The 19,505-nt window shown below is 46.4% G+C and overlaps 3 protein-coding genes and 1 long non-coding RNA gene across 5 annotated transcripts in view; 1 reads left to right on the top strand and 3 right to left on the bottom strand.

The window, feature by feature from the left end:
• cryzl1 (crystallin, zeta (quinone reductase)-like 1) overlaps nucleotides 1-2,575 on the top strand; it is a 6,600-nt gene extending 4,025 nt beyond the window's left edge. For both annotated transcript variants that reach the window (XM_019860365.1, XM_019860364.1), the window contains 3 exons: nucleotides 1,420-1,525; nucleotides 1,611-1,656; nucleotides 2,275-2,575. In XM_019860365.1, coding sequence (XP_019715924.1) covers nucleotides 1,420-1,525; nucleotides 1,611-1,656; nucleotides 2,275-2,371 — 249 coding nt within the window. In that variant the 3' untranslated portion in view covers nucleotides 2,372-2,575. The remainder of the gene's footprint in view (nucleotides 1-1,419; nucleotides 1,526-1,610; nucleotides 1,657-2,274) is intronic.
• Nucleotides 1,755-2,094, bottom strand: LOC109510207 (uncharacterized). The gene is made up of 2 exons (XR_002167093.1): nucleotides 1,881-2,094; nucleotides 1,755-1,792 (listed from the first exon to the last, which is right to left on the bottom strand). It is a non-coding gene; the product is annotated as an uncharacterized LOC109510207 (long non-coding RNA).
• setd4 (SET domain containing 4) lies at nucleotides 2,488-6,686 on the bottom strand. The gene is made up of 13 exons (XM_019860362.1): nucleotides 5,934-6,686; nucleotides 5,792-5,900; nucleotides 5,606-5,701; nucleotides 5,477-5,514; nucleotides 5,301-5,389; nucleotides 4,698-4,934; nucleotides 4,571-4,630; nucleotides 4,334-4,463; nucleotides 4,101-4,275; nucleotides 3,448-3,529; nucleotides 3,234-3,314; nucleotides 3,032-3,155; nucleotides 2,488-2,833 (listed from the first exon to the last, which is right to left on the bottom strand). The coding sequence occupies exons 2-13, from the start codon at nucleotides 5,859-5,861 to the stop codon at nucleotides 2,672-2,674; spliced, it is 1,344 nt and encodes a 447-aa protein (XP_019715921.1). The 5' UTR covers nucleotides 5,862-5,900; nucleotides 5,934-6,686; the 3' UTR covers nucleotides 2,488-2,671.
• A 1,063-nt stretch (nucleotides 6,687-7,749) lies between these two features.
• LOC109510226 (gap junction alpha-5 protein-like) lies at nucleotides 7,750-15,540 on the bottom strand. The gene is made up of 7 exons (XM_019860395.1): nucleotides 15,113-15,540; nucleotides 11,928-12,055; nucleotides 10,970-11,134; nucleotides 10,060-10,341; nucleotides 9,526-9,591; nucleotides 9,284-9,432; nucleotides 7,750-8,674 (listed from the first exon to the last, which is right to left on the bottom strand). Exons 2-7 carry the CDS (start codon nucleotides 11,994-11,996, stop codon nucleotides 8,212-8,214), a joined length of 1,194 nt encoding a protein of 397 aa, XP_019715954.1. The 5' UTR covers nucleotides 11,997-12,055; nucleotides 15,113-15,540; the 3' UTR covers nucleotides 7,750-8,211.
• Nucleotides 15,541-19,505: the final 3,965 nt, after the last annotated feature.

The following is a 19,505-nucleotide window of genomic DNA, read 5'->3' as shown; positions in this document are numbered from 1 at the left end:
CCGCAGCGCTGGAAGCCGGCCTGCGAGCGTACAGCGCCCTCCACACGCACGCTCGAATGGCGGCCGGTCAGACGCTCCTGGTGGCGGACGGCGCCAGCGTACGTGCCTCCCGTCTGCTGCGACCGCGATGAACAATGCACTTTTGTTTAGACCTCCTATGTGTGTGTTTTTTTTTCTTCTTCCCCCACTCAGCCTTTTGGCCTGATGTGCATTCAGCTGGCGTGCTACCACGGCGTGAAGGTACTGACCACGTCGCACTCGCAGCAGCAGCACACCTTCTTGGAGCAGCTAAGACCCAGCGTAGGTGCGTACGCGCACTCGCTGTGTCTGACTTCTATCATGGCAGCGCTGGGGACGAGTTGTGAGCACATCTGCCTCGCAGTTCTTCCAAACGATAAAAGAAAATGGATGGTTTGATGCACGAAGGGTTTTCATGACAATTTGTGAGTTGTTAAAGGGCAACTCGAGGCAAACATTTTCTTTGCAACAATCTGTTTTATGCGGGCCCATTAGAGTAACGCCATGTTCTGATTCACGTTACGTTTGCGGAACAAGAATTAAGCAGATTGGTCCATCCGTTGAAGTTGGTGTCACAGTGCCCTCGGGCTCGCATTGCAAACGTCACCTGACCAAACCAAGTCGACAAATGAGCGATGCGAGTCCGAGGGCACTTTTGAGGTCAATTTCAGTGGGCATCAGACGACGCGTGGATGACATAAACCCTCGCACGGTGGTGCCGCTTGTTCAGCAAATGTTAGATGTTGAACTGGGCACACAACAATCGACTAGCTAAAATGTGTTTTTTGTCCCACCAGTGAGGGTGATTCCCGTCTACAAAAACCCATCGGAGCTTCTTCCGGCGGTCATGGAGGAGACGGGGGGTCTGGGAGTGGACATAGTTGTCGACCAAGGAGGTACGTATTTTGGAAAAAAACATAACAAATAAAACATTCCGATATATGTATGTCCAGAGGATGAAGTTTGTACTTCTTGATTCAAGTTAGTCTGCAAGAGAAGGAGCATCGAGAAGAGCAGGACAAGGAGGAAGGGGAAGAGGAGGCGACGTTCCACCTACACAAGCATGACATCATCAGTCTGTTGGCAGTCGGGGGCCACTGGGTGACGTCCCACCAAGACCTGCAAGTGAGTGGATTTGCGCTTCTCATTTGTTCTGTGAATTGGCACGATCTTCACTGGAGTCTGCCCTATTGCACTTTTTTTTTTTTTTTTTTTTTTTTGCTAAAGGGTTAGAGCACCACCACGTTTCCCCCATCAATGGTGTTTTGCATCGTGTGCTAGCAATTAGTGCTAGCAATTAAAGTAGCATTTTCCTCTGAAGGCAAAGTTATAGTGAGCCTGGGGTTTTTAGTCGGCAAAAAAGGGGCGTTCACGCTCGGTCCATCTCTTGTTTGGTTGCAGCTGGATCCCCCCGACAGCAGGTTGATGTTCTTGAAGTCTGCCTCCGTGTCGTTCCTCAATCCTCAAGTGTGGTTGGCGTCCTCATCCCAGCAGGGACGATACCTGCGTATCCTCGGCTAAGCGCGTGCGTGGAATTTGAGCCGGCACTCGGTATGACATACGGCTGTGCTCTCTTAACAACCCGCGGGCAGACATTCTCAGGGACATCATGGAGAAGATGTCATCCGGAATACTCAGGTACGCAAGGCGGAAATGTTCCCGTCATTGTTGGAAGAAGTGAATGCTCCCAGCGGGTCGAGCGTACTGTGGAAATGACGACCTCACCAAACATTTACAGCAATGTCTCTCATTTTAATCTATGTTGCATTTGAATCTTATGTATGCTCAAACAGTCCACGTTGGTATTCGTGCCCTCGATCAGAACTTTGTTTTTAGCTCATCTACTCACCGACGCGTTGAACGGCTGTACGGGTTGAACCTTCTATCACGTGCTGCCCCCTGTTGGTGTGGAGTACCACTTAACTATACCAAATGACTTGAGTTTCTAGAGCGCGTTCCATCAACAGCTGCAGCTGTAACAAAGCGTTTTTACGGACAACATCAAAGAACAATAAAGTGACAACAGAGACAGTGAAAACATTCAAGTGAAACACAAAACGAGTGACACTAACACAAAACACAGTCGACATCACTGACAGGACTAAATATCATGATTACAATAATTGTGAGATCCACATCCTTTCGAACGGTGGTGGATGAACAAAATCATTTACATGTGATGGAACTCGCTTTCTTCTGAAGATGCTTTTGCGGACTCGTGCCACATTGACATCTGTTCGCGTGTGATCCCTGCAGACCTCAGCCCGAGGAGGCGGTTCCTCTGCAGGAAGCGGCGGCCGCCATGGAGGATGTTCAACTCCAGCGCAAGAAAAAGGCTGTGGTTGAAATGTGATGATTCTCTTTCATTGGACAGCTCTTTGTTAAGCCTTAAGCACTTTTTTTGACGCACGTTGACTGAGTGAGTTTATTTTGATGGGGCCATTTTTTTTTTTTTTTTTTTTGGTTTTCGGGGTGGGGGGGTCTTGCTGGGTTCTCACAGCGTGGCACACAGTGTCCGTGATGCTCTATTCATGAATGCTCAATAAAGCCAATCCAAGAAGAGTCTCTCATAGCTTCTGGTTACTTTCTTCATACGCTTTGGCGTTGAAGCGACAACCGTCTTGTCTGTCTGTCTTCGGGACATCTCTTCACGTCAGCACACGTCGCCCACATCCGGTTGGCTCACCTCACTGAGTGAGGCGCTCAGTGATTCCAGGCATCTTCCCAGGATGCATTTCTCCTCCAGCCGCAGTGACTGGACCAGCCGCAGCTGCTCCCCGAGCCGGAGCTCCCCATCTTGGAGGAGCTCGGAGATCTGTATGGAAAAAAAAAAAAAAGGACAAATGTCAATAATTAAATAGTTGTACTGTGTTGCTGTACTTGAGTACCAGTACCCACACTTCAGTAGGGTAAATTGTAAAGTTGACTCCTTATAGATAGAGGAAATAGAGGTGTTACTCACGTAAAAAAAAACTTTTTAGCAAATAAAATGGTGTTCAGACGTCATCCGAACCTTATCCAAAGCCGCGAGCGTGTCTAGTAGAAGTCTTCGGCACAACGCCTTTGCCGTCCGGAGACTCGTGCGCTCGGCCTCCACGCCTACCGCTTGGCCGCGCAGCACCGCCTTCCACTGGTGGCTACGGAAGGCAGGGAACAACGCAGATTAAGACCGTTGATCCGAACTGTCATGTAGCATCACGGAAGAGGGTCTTTACCGGAGAGTTTGAGGCAGTGACATCAGTCTGAGGACAGTCATCAGCCTCCAGCAGGGACCTTCACTGCTCACACTCAAATTTCTGAGGGACGAGGACGACGCAAGGATTGCATGATGACCGGGCGTTTACGCTAATCATCATCATTATTAAGAAAAGGAGAAGAATGTGTTGGATGCATATGAGTGAGAAGAAGGGAAACGGTCAAGCGTCTGACTTGAGGAAGTTGTTGTCTGTGAGGAACTTCATCTTCTGCTCCAGACTCCTTGGGTCTCCTTTCACAACCTGCCGCAGCATTTCTGCACAACAACAAACGTCTGCATTTCGCCCTTGTTCCAAACAGTAACTTCTGGACTTTATTTTTCTGTTTCGTTCATGTTCGGGTCCACGTGCGGCGTTTGCATATGCATCGTGGGAGGTTGGATGCTTGAGAAGTCGATCTTCAGTCAAAAAAAAAAAAAGGTTCGGCACCCCTGAATATTGCTAATATGACTACTAGTCTGCTATTACTACCACTCTAAACCTACTCTAGTTACTACTGCAGCTACTACCCCGATACCACTGCTCCAAGTCCAAGCCTACTATTGTATCATTATAATTAGGACTTCAGTATCCCACATTCTATCACCTACTGTTGCACCTCCACTTCCAAATCGCATACCACTACTACCAATGCCTACAACTACCACTCTACTAGCAATACAGCTACTACTAAACAACTACTATCAAGGCTACTACTATAATGACTGATCCTATTACCTTAGTACGACTTCGACATGTACCACCGCTACCACGATACTATTAGCACAAGCGCTACACCACCACTCGTACCATTACGACTCCAACTCCCTTGCGCGTACTGTGACACACCTGCGTCCAAGTAGACCACGCTGTGCGGGTTGCCGGCGGCGACAAAGCCGTACTCCAGCAGCAGGCGCTGGTTGTCATGGGAACCGTAGTTGATGAAGGCCTGCAGGAATCGCGGAGTCCCGCCCACGCTCCTGATCTCGTAGCTTTTGGTCTCGTGGTTGAAGCCCGCTTTGACCTGACGAATAAACGACGGTGAAGACGGTGGTACGCATATTAGACAAGGTGACGTCTACCTGCACGTCAGGGCGGTGGTTAAGCAAATCCAAAAAGGGAGCCAGCGCGTAGTCGTCCTGGCCACACAAAAATTGGTTGGACGGGTGACGCATGAAGACGGAGCGGGTGTTGACGCTGCACCACGCCCACCTGGACAACACACCGACATTTTCATGTTTTCTCGCTCGGACATGGGTGGTGCACAGTGACAGGGCCAATGTGCTCAAGTACTGTCGGCAAGTCCAGTTTTTCAGGACCTCAGAGCTTCAAACGTCAACACGTCCTCCACCGGCTGACTGAGAATCGGCTGCAAAGTCCTGAACGGAAACATCACACGTCAGTGACGTGACAAACCCGAGTGCATCCATTTCAAAAGACACGCACTTAAAAAAATCCTGGTTGGACGAGTGCATTTCCCGCACGGCGTCCTTCTGCTCCAAAGCTTGCCGCCGCAGTCCGACGGGCAGGAGAGCCGCCACGTCGTGCGCGAGATAGGCGGGACACGTGTAGGAGGCGGGAAGGGCGCGGATGTACGGGGACCACTCGGCGTCCGCTCCTCTGTGCCGCTCACACACCAGGAAGACGCAGAGAGCCAATAAAGGCGAGGGCCGCGGCATCCAGCTGACCAGACAAAAGTGTTGGGACACCAGAAGGAAGGAGCGATGTGGCATGTCCTCTCAACTCTACCACTATTACTCCTACTACGGTTCTACTTCTAACATACCGCAACTACAGTACTACTCTTTCTACTACTACTACTGTGACTCCTGCCAGTAAGATGTTGACAGTTATGCAGTTTTACCTTTCATAAACAACTACAGTACTACTACTAGCATCATGACTAGTACTACTATTACTACTACAAATCAGCAAGATGACAGCAGAGTTTGCCTGGGGTCCTTCAAGTAGGGAACGAACCTATTTTTATCTCGAAGCAACTGCGTGCATATCAGCGTGGAATACGGTTCATAGCAGTGTTGTAATTACCTCTTGATGTAGCGCCCAAGGTAGCTGTCCAACACGGTGGAGGTTGTAAGCAAACAAGACTCGGGCAGTGAAATCAACAGTTGGTTGGGCTTGGGACAGCAGAGAGCGGCTTTCATCATTTCCTGGTTCTTGGACTCAAATTTGGGGAACTTGACTGGATGGTGACCTCATCTTACCTTTATGCTCCTCAAAGCCTGCAGACCTCGGCCTGTGTCTGAAGAGACAAGCAACAAGTAATCATTCAGCTTTTGGCCACATGAATGGTCCATCGGTCTGTTTCAGATTGAATATAAATTTGTGAAAACCAGGGAAGAGCGCAGGTTGCAGCGGTGTTGACGCAAATCCTCGCTGGTGAAGAAACCTGAGCAGCTCCACGTACTCGGGCTGGTGGCTCAGAGAAACTTGACAACAAGAGGACATATTAGGAGACGTGAAAATATGTGACAACTGTATCGTGCAACAACTTCCATTGACGCAATGACATTTTATACCCGATTGGACCGCGCCGTTGCGCTTTTTCTTCCTCTTCCTTGCCGCTCGTCCACAACCACTCATCACCATGACTGGACTTTGAGCATTAATTCATTTTTTTTAATATATATTGACTAATGACTAAATGGTCTTTCTGGAGCTTATCGTTGACGTTGGGTTTTCATGCTTTTATTTCTGTCGCATTTTCTTACATGATAAATTATTTGTATTCATTTTATTATCAAATACAATGTAAAAGAATCCACAGTGTATTATATATTCACCGTAATTAGGTATTATGAACAGACACCTTATTTTCATCTTAATATGTTGGGGAAAAAAAAGAAGTTACTCGCATCACATTGCATCGATGTGTGTGACGTCATCACGATTTGACGGAACGGCAGTCAGCGCCGAAACTTTTTTAATACATAAAAGTATATTCTACGGTATTTATAACTATGTCCGGCAACTAAACGTTCTTATAAATCTGAGTAACGACGAACACAAATTTATTTTCATGTCAAACGACATGCTACCAGCTTGCCCGTGCGATCTGATTGAGTCCGAAGTTGTTGACGTTACCGAGACGTGCCTGCACGACAGGCACTTTGACGTCAGGATTATTTTAAAACACGACGAAAGCTCAGCGTTACAGTGCTCATTTACCAAATAGGTCGGAATTTGGTCATCTGAACGTAAATGCAAACACGGGAAGCCAAACGCGACGCGAAACCTCACGACGTTCACGTAAATTATCAGCCTACTTAAATTGAAGCCAAATTATGAGTAGAGTAAATACTAAACCTCAATATAAACGTCAGTTAATCAAAGTTATCCATGTAGCTCAGCCATTCACCAATCCTACTTGCGCACATGTGCGAAAGATGCTGTTGTTTTTCCGGGCATGCGCACTGAGATTCTGCGAGGAGGCGGTGCCATGATGCGCATGCCTTGACGTCATTCAGCTAAAATGGCGTACGGGAACAGTGAAAAGGGGAAGATGAGGTTCCCAAACATTCCTCATATTTCCACTTACACTTTGGAGCGCTGCTGGGAATTCTCATCCTGCCCTGGTCATACGCCATGGGAAAAGGAAGAAAAAGGAGAAGACGATTGTTTGTTTGCAGTTCGTTTTGTTCTCACTGGAAAGGGGCAATGTCAAATTGAGAAATCAGAATGTACAAAATTCAATATCTTTTCAAAGTAATACTATATGAGAATGCTGTATATTTTTTCCTCTTAATATTCTATGAAAGATGCAATATTGCCAAAGAGTCATATTTTATTTCTGAAAAAAATATTACAAGAATAAACACTCATAGAAAGAAATCGTATTTGATCATGAAAAAAATACAGAAAAAAATTAAAACTAGTTTTTTTCCAAGAAAAAAAATCCTGCAAAATATATATTTATTTTTTTGTATGTTTCTTTGTTTTTTCAAGATTAGTTGTAAGCATGAATGTGTGAAAACTATGGTGAACGAATACTTGAATAGCAAAGGCGCATTGTTATGGTAGGTTCAGCATTCTGGTTTGACGTCCTCAGTCTTTTTGACAAAAGTTGGTACGGTCCAAGGCAGAGTTGTGGATGTGCTCATCACTTGATGTCCATTGTCATTACCCACATGTGCTCTCATCAAATGTTCATCATAATTAGGCTGACGCTGTATTGTACGGCGCCTGTTGTCGGCGTTTAGCGGCGGCGACGCCAGCGGCTAGCAGCACTAAAACTGTACACTCAAGTGTCCGTCGGATTACTTTTCAAAGGGAGTATAGACGCCAGTGAGAAGCGCCATATAAATCTGATGCCATATTATTAATATTTTGACTCTGCACAGTTTGATGCTGACAGCCTGACACAATTGCCATTCCTACTGATCAGTTTTGAACAAGCCAGTAGCTGGCGCTATGCTGTGGCATCTGCTTCAGAAAGAAAGGCCTTTCTTTACAATTTTTTGGCATAGTGTTAAATGACTTTTTTTTTTTTTCTGAAAAGTACTCGAGGTATCAGTCCATAGTATCGGTGGGTACTAAAAGAGCGAATACTGTTCTGGAAAAAAAGCAGTCCCGAACATCCCTACTTTTAATCATCAGACTCTCTTGTGAGCAGGATATATTTTCTTTCCATTTTTCCTCACATTACCAGATAGATATTGATTGTGAATTGCTCTAGTTGCTGTTAAGTGGTGGAACCAAATACATGGCCTTCTCGATGACCTTTTATTTTGGTGACCTCCAGGCAGCCCTTCTTGTTTGTCTTTGAAAAGTTAAAATTGGACTGTTTAGCCTGATTCCCACCATTATGCTTTCAGTTGGTTTTATTACAAGGGGGTCAGGTGTAAAGAGCGGAACACTCCTCGGAGGCTTCAAGATGAAGGACCACAGTGTTGATTGCGTGCGTCACAAGTTCGAGCCGGGAGCTGAATGGGCCTCGTCGTCAGATGGCGAGGTCATCGGCTCGCGTTCGTCCGCTGGCGCCGCTGGTTTTGCTCAGTCTCCGTTTATCCTTGGGGCAGGCGACGGCATCGGTGGCGCACAGCAGCAGACGCTCGGCGCCGCCGGGATTTTGGATCCGCAGGCAGCCGGCGGCGTCGTAGCAGGCGGCCACGTCGGCGGGGCCGTGCCAGCCGGCCGAATAACAGCTCATCGGCAGCAGGCCCTCGTCGCCGCCCGTGCCCGCCGTCATCTTGTGCTGCTCGGCCGCCATGTTGACCGAGTTCTGTTGGTGGGCCAGCCGGTGGTTGGGGAAGGGCAGTGCCAGGAAGTGCGAGGAGCCCATCACGCATTGGCTGAATTCGGGAGGCGGGGTGGACGGCCGCGGCGGAGGCGGAGACATGTGGACTTGTTTGGATTGAGTTGTCTCGGTGGCGGCCGCCAGTTTCCTGGACACCAAAAAGCGCCTGCAAAGAGGAAGTTTGTCCGTGTGGAAACAGTTTTGTTCTTTATGATTGAAAAAACAAAGATATTCACAACACATTACGTTTGGCGGGAATTAGACTGGCCAACGCAGTTTTTCAACATTTTTTAAATCAGTGAACAAGTGTATTTTTTTCTGAAACTTGATAGGTACAAATAACAACACATAGTAAACTCCATATTTTGCAAGCATTTATAGGTCAAAATTAGAAACAAGAACATCTGCCAAAACCCGGTGTGCTGGAAAATAAGAATTTTTTAAAAACAAATCAGCATGAAAAATATGTTTAGGGTCATGTAAAGCCATCTCTGATTAAAACTTGCTATTGACCAGCGTTATTTGCTTCTGCATGTTCAAATGTGCGGAAACGGCGGCTGAAATAGTAATCGGAAAAAGTTGTAATATAAGTTGTACAGTAATAAGGAAGTTAAAAAAAAAAAAATAGCAGTGTTAATGTTTTCATTTTTCCAATGGATGCCTTTAATGAACAAGCTGCCCGATGAGCAGTCTGGACAGGCGTTCTTCAATGTGCAGTTGATGATGGCCATCAATGCTGGAGCGAGAAATACAGACACGTGTTTCGGCCATTTACCTGCAGCAGTGCCTCCACGCCAGATGGTGGAGCTCCAGCACGCTGAGCACCAGGGACACGCCGGACACGGCCAACATGAACACGATGAAGACGTTCTTCTCCGTGGGCCGCGAAACGTAACAGTTGACCAGGTGTGGACACGGCCAAGCCTAACCACGCACACACGCACGCACGCACAGTGGCACTTATTGGCCGAGGGAAAAAAAACACAACTTGAAAATCAAGTTGTGTTTTTTTTTTACCTTGCACACATAAAGAGGGTTCAAGAATATTCCGTACAGGAAGTACTGGAGGCAGAGAAACACCACCTGCATGGAACAACACATCAACTGCAGTCAGCTACTTTTTATGTTTCTCTTTTACTTGAGACAAATGCATTCATTTTTCACAAATGCTAATCAGAATCGCTTTTTTTGACATTGTGCCACACGAAACTGTTGTCGATGTGTTTTGCTGCACTGTTTGTATTCAAATGTCTGTCGCTCTAAGTATTTTTTGGGTGCAATTGTGAAAATTGCTGCTGTGATGGTCTAATTTCCCTCACAGAATGAATGAAGGATCTATCTATTACTGCAACATCAATCCTAGTTTTGTTAGCCTGTATATTGCATTTGCCATTCTGTGTTAGCTTCAAGCTAGCAGACTTCTGTAAGGCAAAATTATGTGGTTTAGCTGAATAAAGATCCTGTCATCGTTTTTGTTTCATGTTTAGATTGACAGTCCAGCTCTTTTTTGAAGAACTGCTTGCCAGAAACGCAAATGGCGTCAGCGTTTACCTCCATGATGCTCCTGATGAGGATACTCAGCACATAGGTCTGCAGCAGCGCTCCCTTCAGGCGCACCCTGCCCCCCGACGGTCCCGCTTTCTTTCCCTTCCCCGATTCCTTGTCATCCTTGCCGCCTTGCTCCTCGTCGTCGTCGCCCCCTCCTGGGTCATCGTCATCCTCGCCCGCTCCGTCCTCCTCTCGGTTGCACCGCTTCTCCTCCCGCCGCACCGTGTGCATGGCGTGGCCCATGTACACCAGGCTGGGCGTGGAAACGAACACGATCTGCAGCACCTGCCGAGAAGCGCGAGAAGGAACCTCGGTTCACTTAAAATTGTGTACATCTTCAGAGGTCTAGACTCTCCCCTGTTAAGTATTCGGGGATTTCTTCATGAAAGCAGACTGGCAATCCAGACTTGGGGAAGTCCACTTGCGATGCTGCAGACACTTGCACATATGAATTTCCTTCTAGAAATGCCCTGCACTGCACGGTTGCCAATATTTATTCACTCAAACGTCATCAAATCGTTCGATGAATGACGATTACATATTTGAATTGGCTGACAGCCTGAAATTGTAACATTATAATTGATTTTTTTTTTCCCCCAGACATTGACATGCGACGTCCACATGAAAAACCACAAACCGCTTAGCAGTATACTCTCAAGTCCTCTCGACAAAATAATGCATGCAATAAACAAAAATAGACGAACTGTTTCATACCTCCTTCAAGTAAATTGATTGTCTTATTTCACAAAAATATGTCTTAGTCTTTTTCAGACTCTTCTGCAACTTCCACTGAGAACCGAGGCTAAATTTAGCCCCTCTCCCATTTTCCCCCCGCAAAAACAATTGCGCCAGGCTATATCGGACCGTAATGTGTGTCAATGCTGGCAAGCCAAAGTGCTGTTACGTCGCGTACCCAGTATCGTATGTGCGCGATGGGGAAGGCTTTGTCGTAGCAAACGTTCTCACAGCCGGGCTGCTCCGTGTCGCAGTTGAAGTCCTCCTGCTCGTCACCCCAAGACGACTCGGCCGCCGTCCCGAGGACCAGGATGCGGAAGATGAACAGGATGGTCAACCACACCTGCGAGCACAAACCTCCGTGTCACTTTGTTTTGTTTTGACCAAATAGTCCTTCCCATTGTTCGAGGAATATTCTTCATACGTAAGCGCCTCATTTGTGTGACGAAATGACCGCAATTACACCGCAAATAGAACTCCCGGGGGCTTGTCATGGAAATAAAAGTGTTAGCTTAATGCTAACACACAATGTAAAAGACCACCGATGGATAATCGAAATCGAAACTACCGGATATTTGGTGATACTTGCAAACTAAAAGTTTGAACACCGACAGAGCAGTATCAGACTTGGAAAAATAGCCCAATACTCGCACATATTATGTTCAGTGAAAAATGATAAAACGTCTTCCTTGTGTATGTATTATGGACTGTATGTTTTATACTGCCCCCTGGCGGCCAAGACATGCACACAAGCGCACGATGTCCGGTGAAGGCAAGGATAAAATGATCAAGTAAAAACTGATCAATTCTTTACATTCTATTGGATTGCGTTATTACCGAACGCGAACGGATTGAATGTTTTTTACATTCATTTCAATGGGGTAAGATGATCCGAGATACCAGCGATTTTCGTTGCGGGATAGAACAAAGTTATCACTCGGAATTCAACCGAAGTTGGGCTTTCAAGTACTGTTTTTCCAAACTTTCAAACATGACATTGTTATGTCACAGCAAGAAGTGTACTGACACAAAATGACCAGGAGGACCTCAAAGTAGCTGAGCTGACAGTCATGAGTCTGTGCATTTTTGTATATGTGTGTGTGTGTGTGTGTGTGTGTGTGTGTGTGTGTGTGTACCTTGCCAATGGAGGTGGAGTGTTCCTGTACTTCCTCCAGGAAGTTTCCCAGCAGACTCCAGTCTGCCATTGATTTCCTCACTGGCTGTTTGGATGCTGGCTACCACTCAGCCAAAGTCACGTTCTTGCCTCAAAGTACAAAACATACATAATCATTTTGTAACCTTCACTGCGGGATGTGGGCAGGGAGTACTAAAAAGCCCAATGAATCAGATAATGTGCATGAGAATGAGTGGTTCAGAATGCGGCTTGTGACCAAGTGTTTCAGGTTTGATTCTGGGACAGGGATATTGACTCTTGTGCTTCTGCCTTATGTGATCATAACAAGAATAAAAACTTCAAGGTGACATACTGTCGGGATGTAAAAGTGACTCTGAGCCGTTTTCACGCCACGGCTGGACGACAGTACAAGGTCAGCAGAGATGCACTCCATTCTCTTCTATAAGCGGTACATGATCGCCTGGTGATGATGTTGATGCAGTCGTCGACAAGTGCCGGTATACGAAGTGCTGCCTGTGCCGATGAAAATGCTCCCTGCATCTTTACAGGCACTTGCTTTTTTTTCCCCATACACACAAGTCGTAGCCGCTCGCTTAGTCGCAGCGCCCCAGCTCCTCACTTGGTCGTCATGGTCGAGAAACCCACATTGGGCCGGAGCTAATTTCAGCACAAGGAGAAATTGAGTGTGAAGTGTGTTGCAATTCCTGATCTGTGATGTCTTTTGACAAATCCTGACCCCCAAAATGCCTTTCTCCTGAATAGAGAGAAGACTTAGCACCATTTGGGCTCAACGCAGCGATTCGCATTGAATCGCAAAGCCCTCAATTTGACCGTTTTTCAAAATATACATTTCATATTTGTTCCTCATCTTAGTATAGCTTCACTTTTGGTTCCCACACTCGCCCGGAAGCTCTCTTGGGAAGGGAAAACATCCACTCACACACACACAGGCACATGCACTCGTCTTTTGCTGCTATTTGTGTAGCAACCCAAGACTTCCACTCACCAATGGAAACTTCTGAATTTGACCACACAACGGTTGTTGTTTTTCTTCGATTGTCTGGTTGTTGTGCGATTTTGAATTGGAAGGGAAACACCTGTCCGCACCGTCTGTGTCTGTCGCTCGGAGCACGCGACGTCACTTCATGGATTCTAAAAATAAGTTGGGGAGCATTCAAAGGCGCCCCTTTGCGCTTGCGCCTTCCGGGGATGTTTCTGCTTCGATGCCATTTCACACATTTGCACAGATGCACGCAAGACGGCCTTGAAGGGTCTTGAGAGAGAGAGCCTTCAAGGTCAAAGAGACCCAAACTTTTTTTTTTCTTTTGAGCCGACCACAAACTGCAGAACCAATCGAAGATATTTTTTTTGACTGTGCCTTTTTTATTCTTAAATGCCCCTCCTTTCCTGTCTTTGGGACACCCTGAGGTGCTGAACTTTGTGTGTGTGTGTGTGTGTGTGTGTGTGCGTGTGTGTGTGTGTGTGTGTGTGTGTGTGTGTGTGTGTGTTCATGTCTTCCCGAAATACTCTTGGGATACTTAATAACAATATTACTTCCTTGTATAGACTTTTGCTTGACCTCTGTGTGTGTGTGTGTGTGCGCGTGTGTGTGTGTGTGTGCGCGTGTGTGTGTGTGTGTGCGCGTGTGTGTGTGTGTGTGCGTGTGTGTATGTGTGTGTGTGTGTGGGTGTGTGCGAGCGTGTGCATGTGTGTGGCCCCAGCACTCAGCATTGTTCTCCATCCTGCTGCCATAATTCTCTCGGCGTCTCTCTCCCAGTCTGTCTTTCGTGCACCTCAGGATGTTTTTTTAATTTGAAGTAAATGAAATGAAGTGAGCGTAACCGAGCGTTCTTGGGCAATTGAAGCATTGAGAGATAAATAAATACAAAACATTTAAACCACATGAAACAAAATTGCCAAGCAAATACCACCAGAACAAAAGCCTTCTTTATCTGTGCAACATTTATTTAGAGTTATGAATATTCCGCGTGTGTGTGTGTGTGTGTGCTCGCAAAGCAATGATTTGCACCCATTTTCTTTGTTGGGTTCTTCAACAAGTTGGAAAGCATACGAACTTTTGATTACTCTTTGGCCATGTTCCCATGGGTGAGCAGGACAAAACTTTACTTTTCATTTCATATTCTTGGGGAATGAATAATTTAAAAAAAGCCCAAAAAAGAACGCAATAAACCGGTGCAATGGAACAAGTTTGTCTTCTGAAATGAGCCTTCACCCTTCCACCTGTCGGCGTCCCCATTTTCAGCCACTTCGATATTCATCCCTCCATTTTCGAATCCGCTTCTCCTTAGGAGGGTCGCGGGCGCACCGGGGCCGATCCCAGCTGTCTCTGCGAAGTCGGCGAGGTACACTCTGAACACACAGCGACAAACGACCATTCGTGCTCACGCTCGTGTACACCTCGGGACAATTTGGGCATCGCCAATCAACCTGCCATGCACGTTTTTGGAATCTGGGAGGAAAGCAGAGTGCCCGGAAAAAAAGCCACGCAGGCACGGGGAGAACACGCAAACTCCGCACAGGAAGGCCAGAGCCGGAATCGGACCCTGCGCCTCCGCACTGTGAGGCGGACGTGCCAACCAGTCGAGCGCCGTGCCGCCCGGCTGTACATTTGAAGAGCGGATTCCAGTGTTCGCTCTTACCAAAACGCAATTGTGTCAATCAATGTTGACTGCAACAAGCCGGGTAGCGATTCAATACCCCAACTTCCAACGTCATCATCCATGCGTCCACGTTGTGTTCCTTTTCGTCGATCCACTTGCAGCCGTTTATTTCACAGTGCCCCCACGCAAAGTCAAGATGAGAGCAGCTGCGGGCCACAGCTCACGCTCACTCACACACCAACCAGCCAAATCCAGCTTGTGAATTCACTCACGAGGCCGCGGCCCTTAAAAGCACACACCCAACGCACGGCTACGACAATATGTGCAGTCACAACCAACTTATTTCTTCGCTTTCTCTTTGATTTTGTTCCTACGCAACACAGTCTGAGTCTTGGTCACGCAAAACAGTGGAGATTTTGATCCATTCCGATGTTTTTTTTTTCAAGCAGAATTTTCTGGAGATGGGAGCACAAAATCTTGGGGAACCCCTGGCGGAAGGCTGAGAGGCTGCGCATGTGTGTTTGTGTGTGTGTGTGTGTGTTGGAGATGCGCGCCAACCAACTACCTGATGATCTCGTTGATGGCGTGATGTCGCCTGTGGGCTTGAAGCTCGGAAAGTTGCGCTTTGGGCCAACGAGCAGCACGGTGGGGCTGGTCCAAGCAAATGCCCTTGAGCAAGGCAGGAAGAAGCCGAGTCTGGCTGCGCCTGTGGGAAGTGGCGACGGGTCGCAGAATCCAAGGAAACCGCTCCGAAAGTTCTGGATAACTTTTGACCCGAAAAAAACGAGAGAGAAAGTCAGCAAGTTGCTTGCAGTCCGGACGCACTTTGCGGGTGCGTGAGAGGGGACGTCGGGGTGACTCTCACTTTTGTAGTCTCTCTCTCTCTCTCTCTCTCTATATCTCGCTCGCTCACCCTGGCTGGGTCTTTCCCTCCTTCACTTGCCCTGGGCTGCGTCCACAAAGGAATCCCATGTACTGTATGTGGATGCGTTGGTTTGTGTGTGTTTGCCTGTATACATTTGTACGACTCTACTGTGTGTGTGGGTGTGTGTGCGCGCGCGTGTGTGTGCGTGTGTGTGCGCGTGTGCGTGAATGTGTGTGTGTGTGAATGTGTGTGTGAGAGAGAAAGAGAAACTGTGGGTGTGTCTGAATCTGTGTGTAATTGTGTGTGAGAGTTTGTATGTTTGTATACGTGAGTGTGTGTGTGTGTGTGTGTGTGTGTGTGTGTCTGAATGCTATCTATCTATCTATCTATATATATATCTATATATCGATATATATAGATATATAGATATATATATTTTTTTAAGTTGAGTTGCCTTACATCTTTGTGTGTGTGCTTGTGAGTGTGTGGCATCTGGCATGGAGAGGAAGTCGTATATTGTACGAGGACACAATGGCTTTGAGTTTAGGCCCAGCATTCCCCCCTTGTCACTCTTTTCTTATCTGGCCAGTAGTTCCCCTAACTCTGGGCGTTGTGTGTGTGTGTGTGTGTGTGTGTGAGTGAGTAATTGGGAAGTTGGCAAGGAACGCTACCTGAAGGTCATTTCGATTGTCCATCTACAAACTATTGCGCTAACGTCAAGGGAATTGATTTGCGAGGGAAAAGCTTCGGGTCGAACAAGAACCGGGTTGCTTTTGAATGGCAGTCAACAGCATCCATCTCAGGGGGCCACCATTTGGCCTTGTAGCGCCACCTGCTGCCTGTCCACTGAAAATGACGTGACCGTGCCTAAGAACGTGGGTTGGGGTCAGAACTATCACGGCGCAACTGTTTTCCAGGGTTTGGTCACGCGTCGTTCCCAACATGAGGTCATCTTCGGTCGACGACGAATGGCAAAATGGCCGCCCCCTGAGATGGAAGAAGAAGAGTGGCTTTTGCTGCCTCATTCGTACTCCACAGACGCAACATTCATCCGCACAGCGCGTTTCGACTTGTGGCGGGGCATAGAACATATTGTGGTCAGCAACATTTTTGACGTCCCCTTTCAGGTTAGCCTCCGGATTTCAGATGAAGGCTTGAAGATGAGGGTAGGTGCTCAAGTGTAGGTTTGGAGACGGGATCTCACATTAAAATTAGGGCTTCAAGCCAAGGTTTTTTTTTTTTTTTTTTTTTTAAGCTCGGGTTTGGACTCAAGGGATAATGTTTGAAGACAAGGGTGCAGTTTGAAGTCAAGGTTTCAAAAACAGATTTCAAATTCGGGATTGCAAATTAGGGATATGAAGTCAAGGATAGTCGAATCAAGTTTTCAAGTCAAAGTTAGGCTTTCAAGCCAGGATCAGGATCTCAAATTGGTGTTTGAAGCCAAGATTTTGTGTTTGAATCAGGGTTCCTAGGCTGGGTCAGAGTTTCGAACCAGGTTTCGCGTTTCAAGTTATGGTTTTAACTTGGGTTGGACGAGTACTGATATCAGGCATCATATCGGGCTGATACCAGCATTAATTTAAGATATCAGGTTGTTGTGGGGGCTTTCGAGACCAGCCACCGATACTTGAGGCAAAAAAAAATTGAGTAAGTCCTCCTCGGCAGTAGATGGCGCTATACTGTGGCAGTTTTGACACATCATCTGCATCGAAAATAAACGTCTTTGTTCACAATTTTTTTGTCATTTCCATGTTTTAAATGTTATATATCAAAAGTACTAAAGGCACAATTCGTCGGTATCGGTTGTCAATAACGGTCATCGGTGTCGGAGACTACTCAATGAGTGAACGCTTCTGCTGCTATAGCATCCCTCATTTCAGCCAAAAGTTAGGGTTTCCACTGAGGGTCCGAAGCTAATGTTAGGGTTGGAAATTAGGGACTCAGGAAGGTGTTTTCGAGATGAAAATTGAATGGTCAGCCTATATAGATGCTTCAAAAGGACGTTGTGTGCTATCTTTGAAAAAACATCTCGGTCATGGTTCGACTCTTCTTTTAGATTGTTAGGTGACTTTGTGAGCGTGTAAAAATGACTTTTTCTCATCCACCCCCGACTCCGCAGGACAAGGTGGCTCACTTGAGAAGACTTGTGCTCCTCAATTACATTAGAGCGGAACCTGTCCTTTCGGAGAGGCACCGCTCCCTCCTTAGTGATTCGTTGGCCAGAACGCTCACAGCAGGTCGCACCAAAGGAAGATTCCCAATATCTCCCAACCAGCGCGGTGGAATTTTTTTAGGAATCCTGCACAGAACTTGTGACGGCACTGCAAGGCCGCCGCGTTCCTGCAGGCCGTATGTGCATGCTTGTGTTGAATCGATTAACGCGGCGGTTACGCCATGTGACTCTGAAAGTCACTTTGGGAACATGGCTGCGAGTGCTTTTGCCCAGTGACAGAGGCGCCATTGTCTTTTCATTTGCGACGTGTGTTTGAACGCTGCGCTCCATCACAGAAAAGTTCTTCAAAATTACAAGAAGTCTGAAGATCAGCAGATAAGGTACGGGCGAACCTCGCTGTGGTAACTCTGCTGACATTTTGGCACATATGCCGCATCTGGAAAACTTTCAGTGCTTTGCTTTTTCCACGTTTTGCCATCTTACTACCCAAAATGGAATGACATTTTTTTCAAACACTCGACAGTGTGCCAAGACAAATTTGTTGCAAATGTATTAATAACAACACACACAGAAATAACATGGAGACTAGGCGATAGCCTAATTGCAAAAGGTACAGAATTCATTCACATTTTCTTCAACTCATCGTGCCAACACGACCTAAAAAACAAAAAAAGCTTTTTCCAAATTTAGAACAGAAGGCAATTGAAGAAAAACACAGCAAATCCCATTTGGTGTATCCAGAAACAGTCACAGTGCTTCCATTTTTTTTTTCCACATTTTGCCTTATCTCGAATCGGATGCGACTCCTTTCCCCTCAAAATTCGACACACAACAGCCCACAATGGTTTGTTGAGATGGGTTTTTTTTTCCATTGATTAAAATGTAAAAATAAATAAATAACTAAATAAATAAACACATCACATGAGGCTTGTTCCAAAATGGATGAAATTCATATTTCCGAATGGTTCACTGTTCGTGCCACTGTTTTTGCTGTTCTATCCTGAGAAGATGTTATTTTTCCGTTCAATTTGATGCTGATGACAGTTCGATTTAAAATGACGCTTTCTCAGTAAAAAAAAAAAAAAAAGCTTTCATTTTGTCTTGAACGGATGAAAACACGCCTCGGAATGATCGCTTTTGATTGGATGATGCTATCCACACTCAATTTTACAATATTTGCCAAATTTATTTCGATTATTAAAGCCACATGCAATATGGCGGATGGGCTGACTTATTGCTCCGACCCAGTTCAACAATTGTCTGCTACAGAATTTGAAAATAAAAAGCAAAAGAGTAGTCATATTGATTATAGATGATGAAAGAGGTTATGGCTCCCACGGAATGTTGTATTCAACGGTTCAAACGCCTCGTTGGTTTCCGACACGAACGAGATCTGTTCTTTCTCACTTGCCGTACAGTGAACCCGTAACGGAGTCATCTCAATGTAGCCTAACGTGGCACACCTGCAGTCGATGGCCACCAACTTTTACCTTGACATCTTTACTTCGTGCTCACGTCAACCTCTTCTTAACCGCAAGGGTTCAGCGTTAGTGAAATGGACGTCCAGAGGTACTTTGTTATGTTCTCTTGACCGCACACTCGGTGGCAGTGTTGCTAAAAAAAAAACACTGTTGAGACGAAGCCGTGAAATTGCTTGTTCAGAAAATAATAATAATAACAATAATAATATTACATTTGGTGTTTGGCTACAGTTGAGACGAAGCCGTGAAATTGCTTGTTCAGAAAAGACGGTGTTCGGCTACACTCTGGCCGTGTTATTTTGCCTCCCTGCAGCACATGCTTAACCCCATTAGGGACGATTAAAGGGACAGAGAAAAACCTTCTTCCGTCCTTGCGGAGTCCGTCCTTTCAAAAAAAAAAAAGACTTGTCGTCCTCCGCCCTCCCTCCAGGGACGGAAT

Source organism: Hippocampus comes, unplaced genomic scaffold (assembly GCF_001891065.2).
Source record: "Hippocampus comes isolate QL1 unplaced genomic scaffold, H_comes_QL1_v1.1 scaffold39, whole genome shotgun sequence".
In the NCBI taxonomy this organism is placed as follows: Eukaryota; Metazoa; Chordata; class Actinopteri; order Syngnathiformes; family Syngnathidae; genus Hippocampus; species Hippocampus comes.
This window is presented reverse-complemented; position numbering and strand designations above follow the sequence as displayed.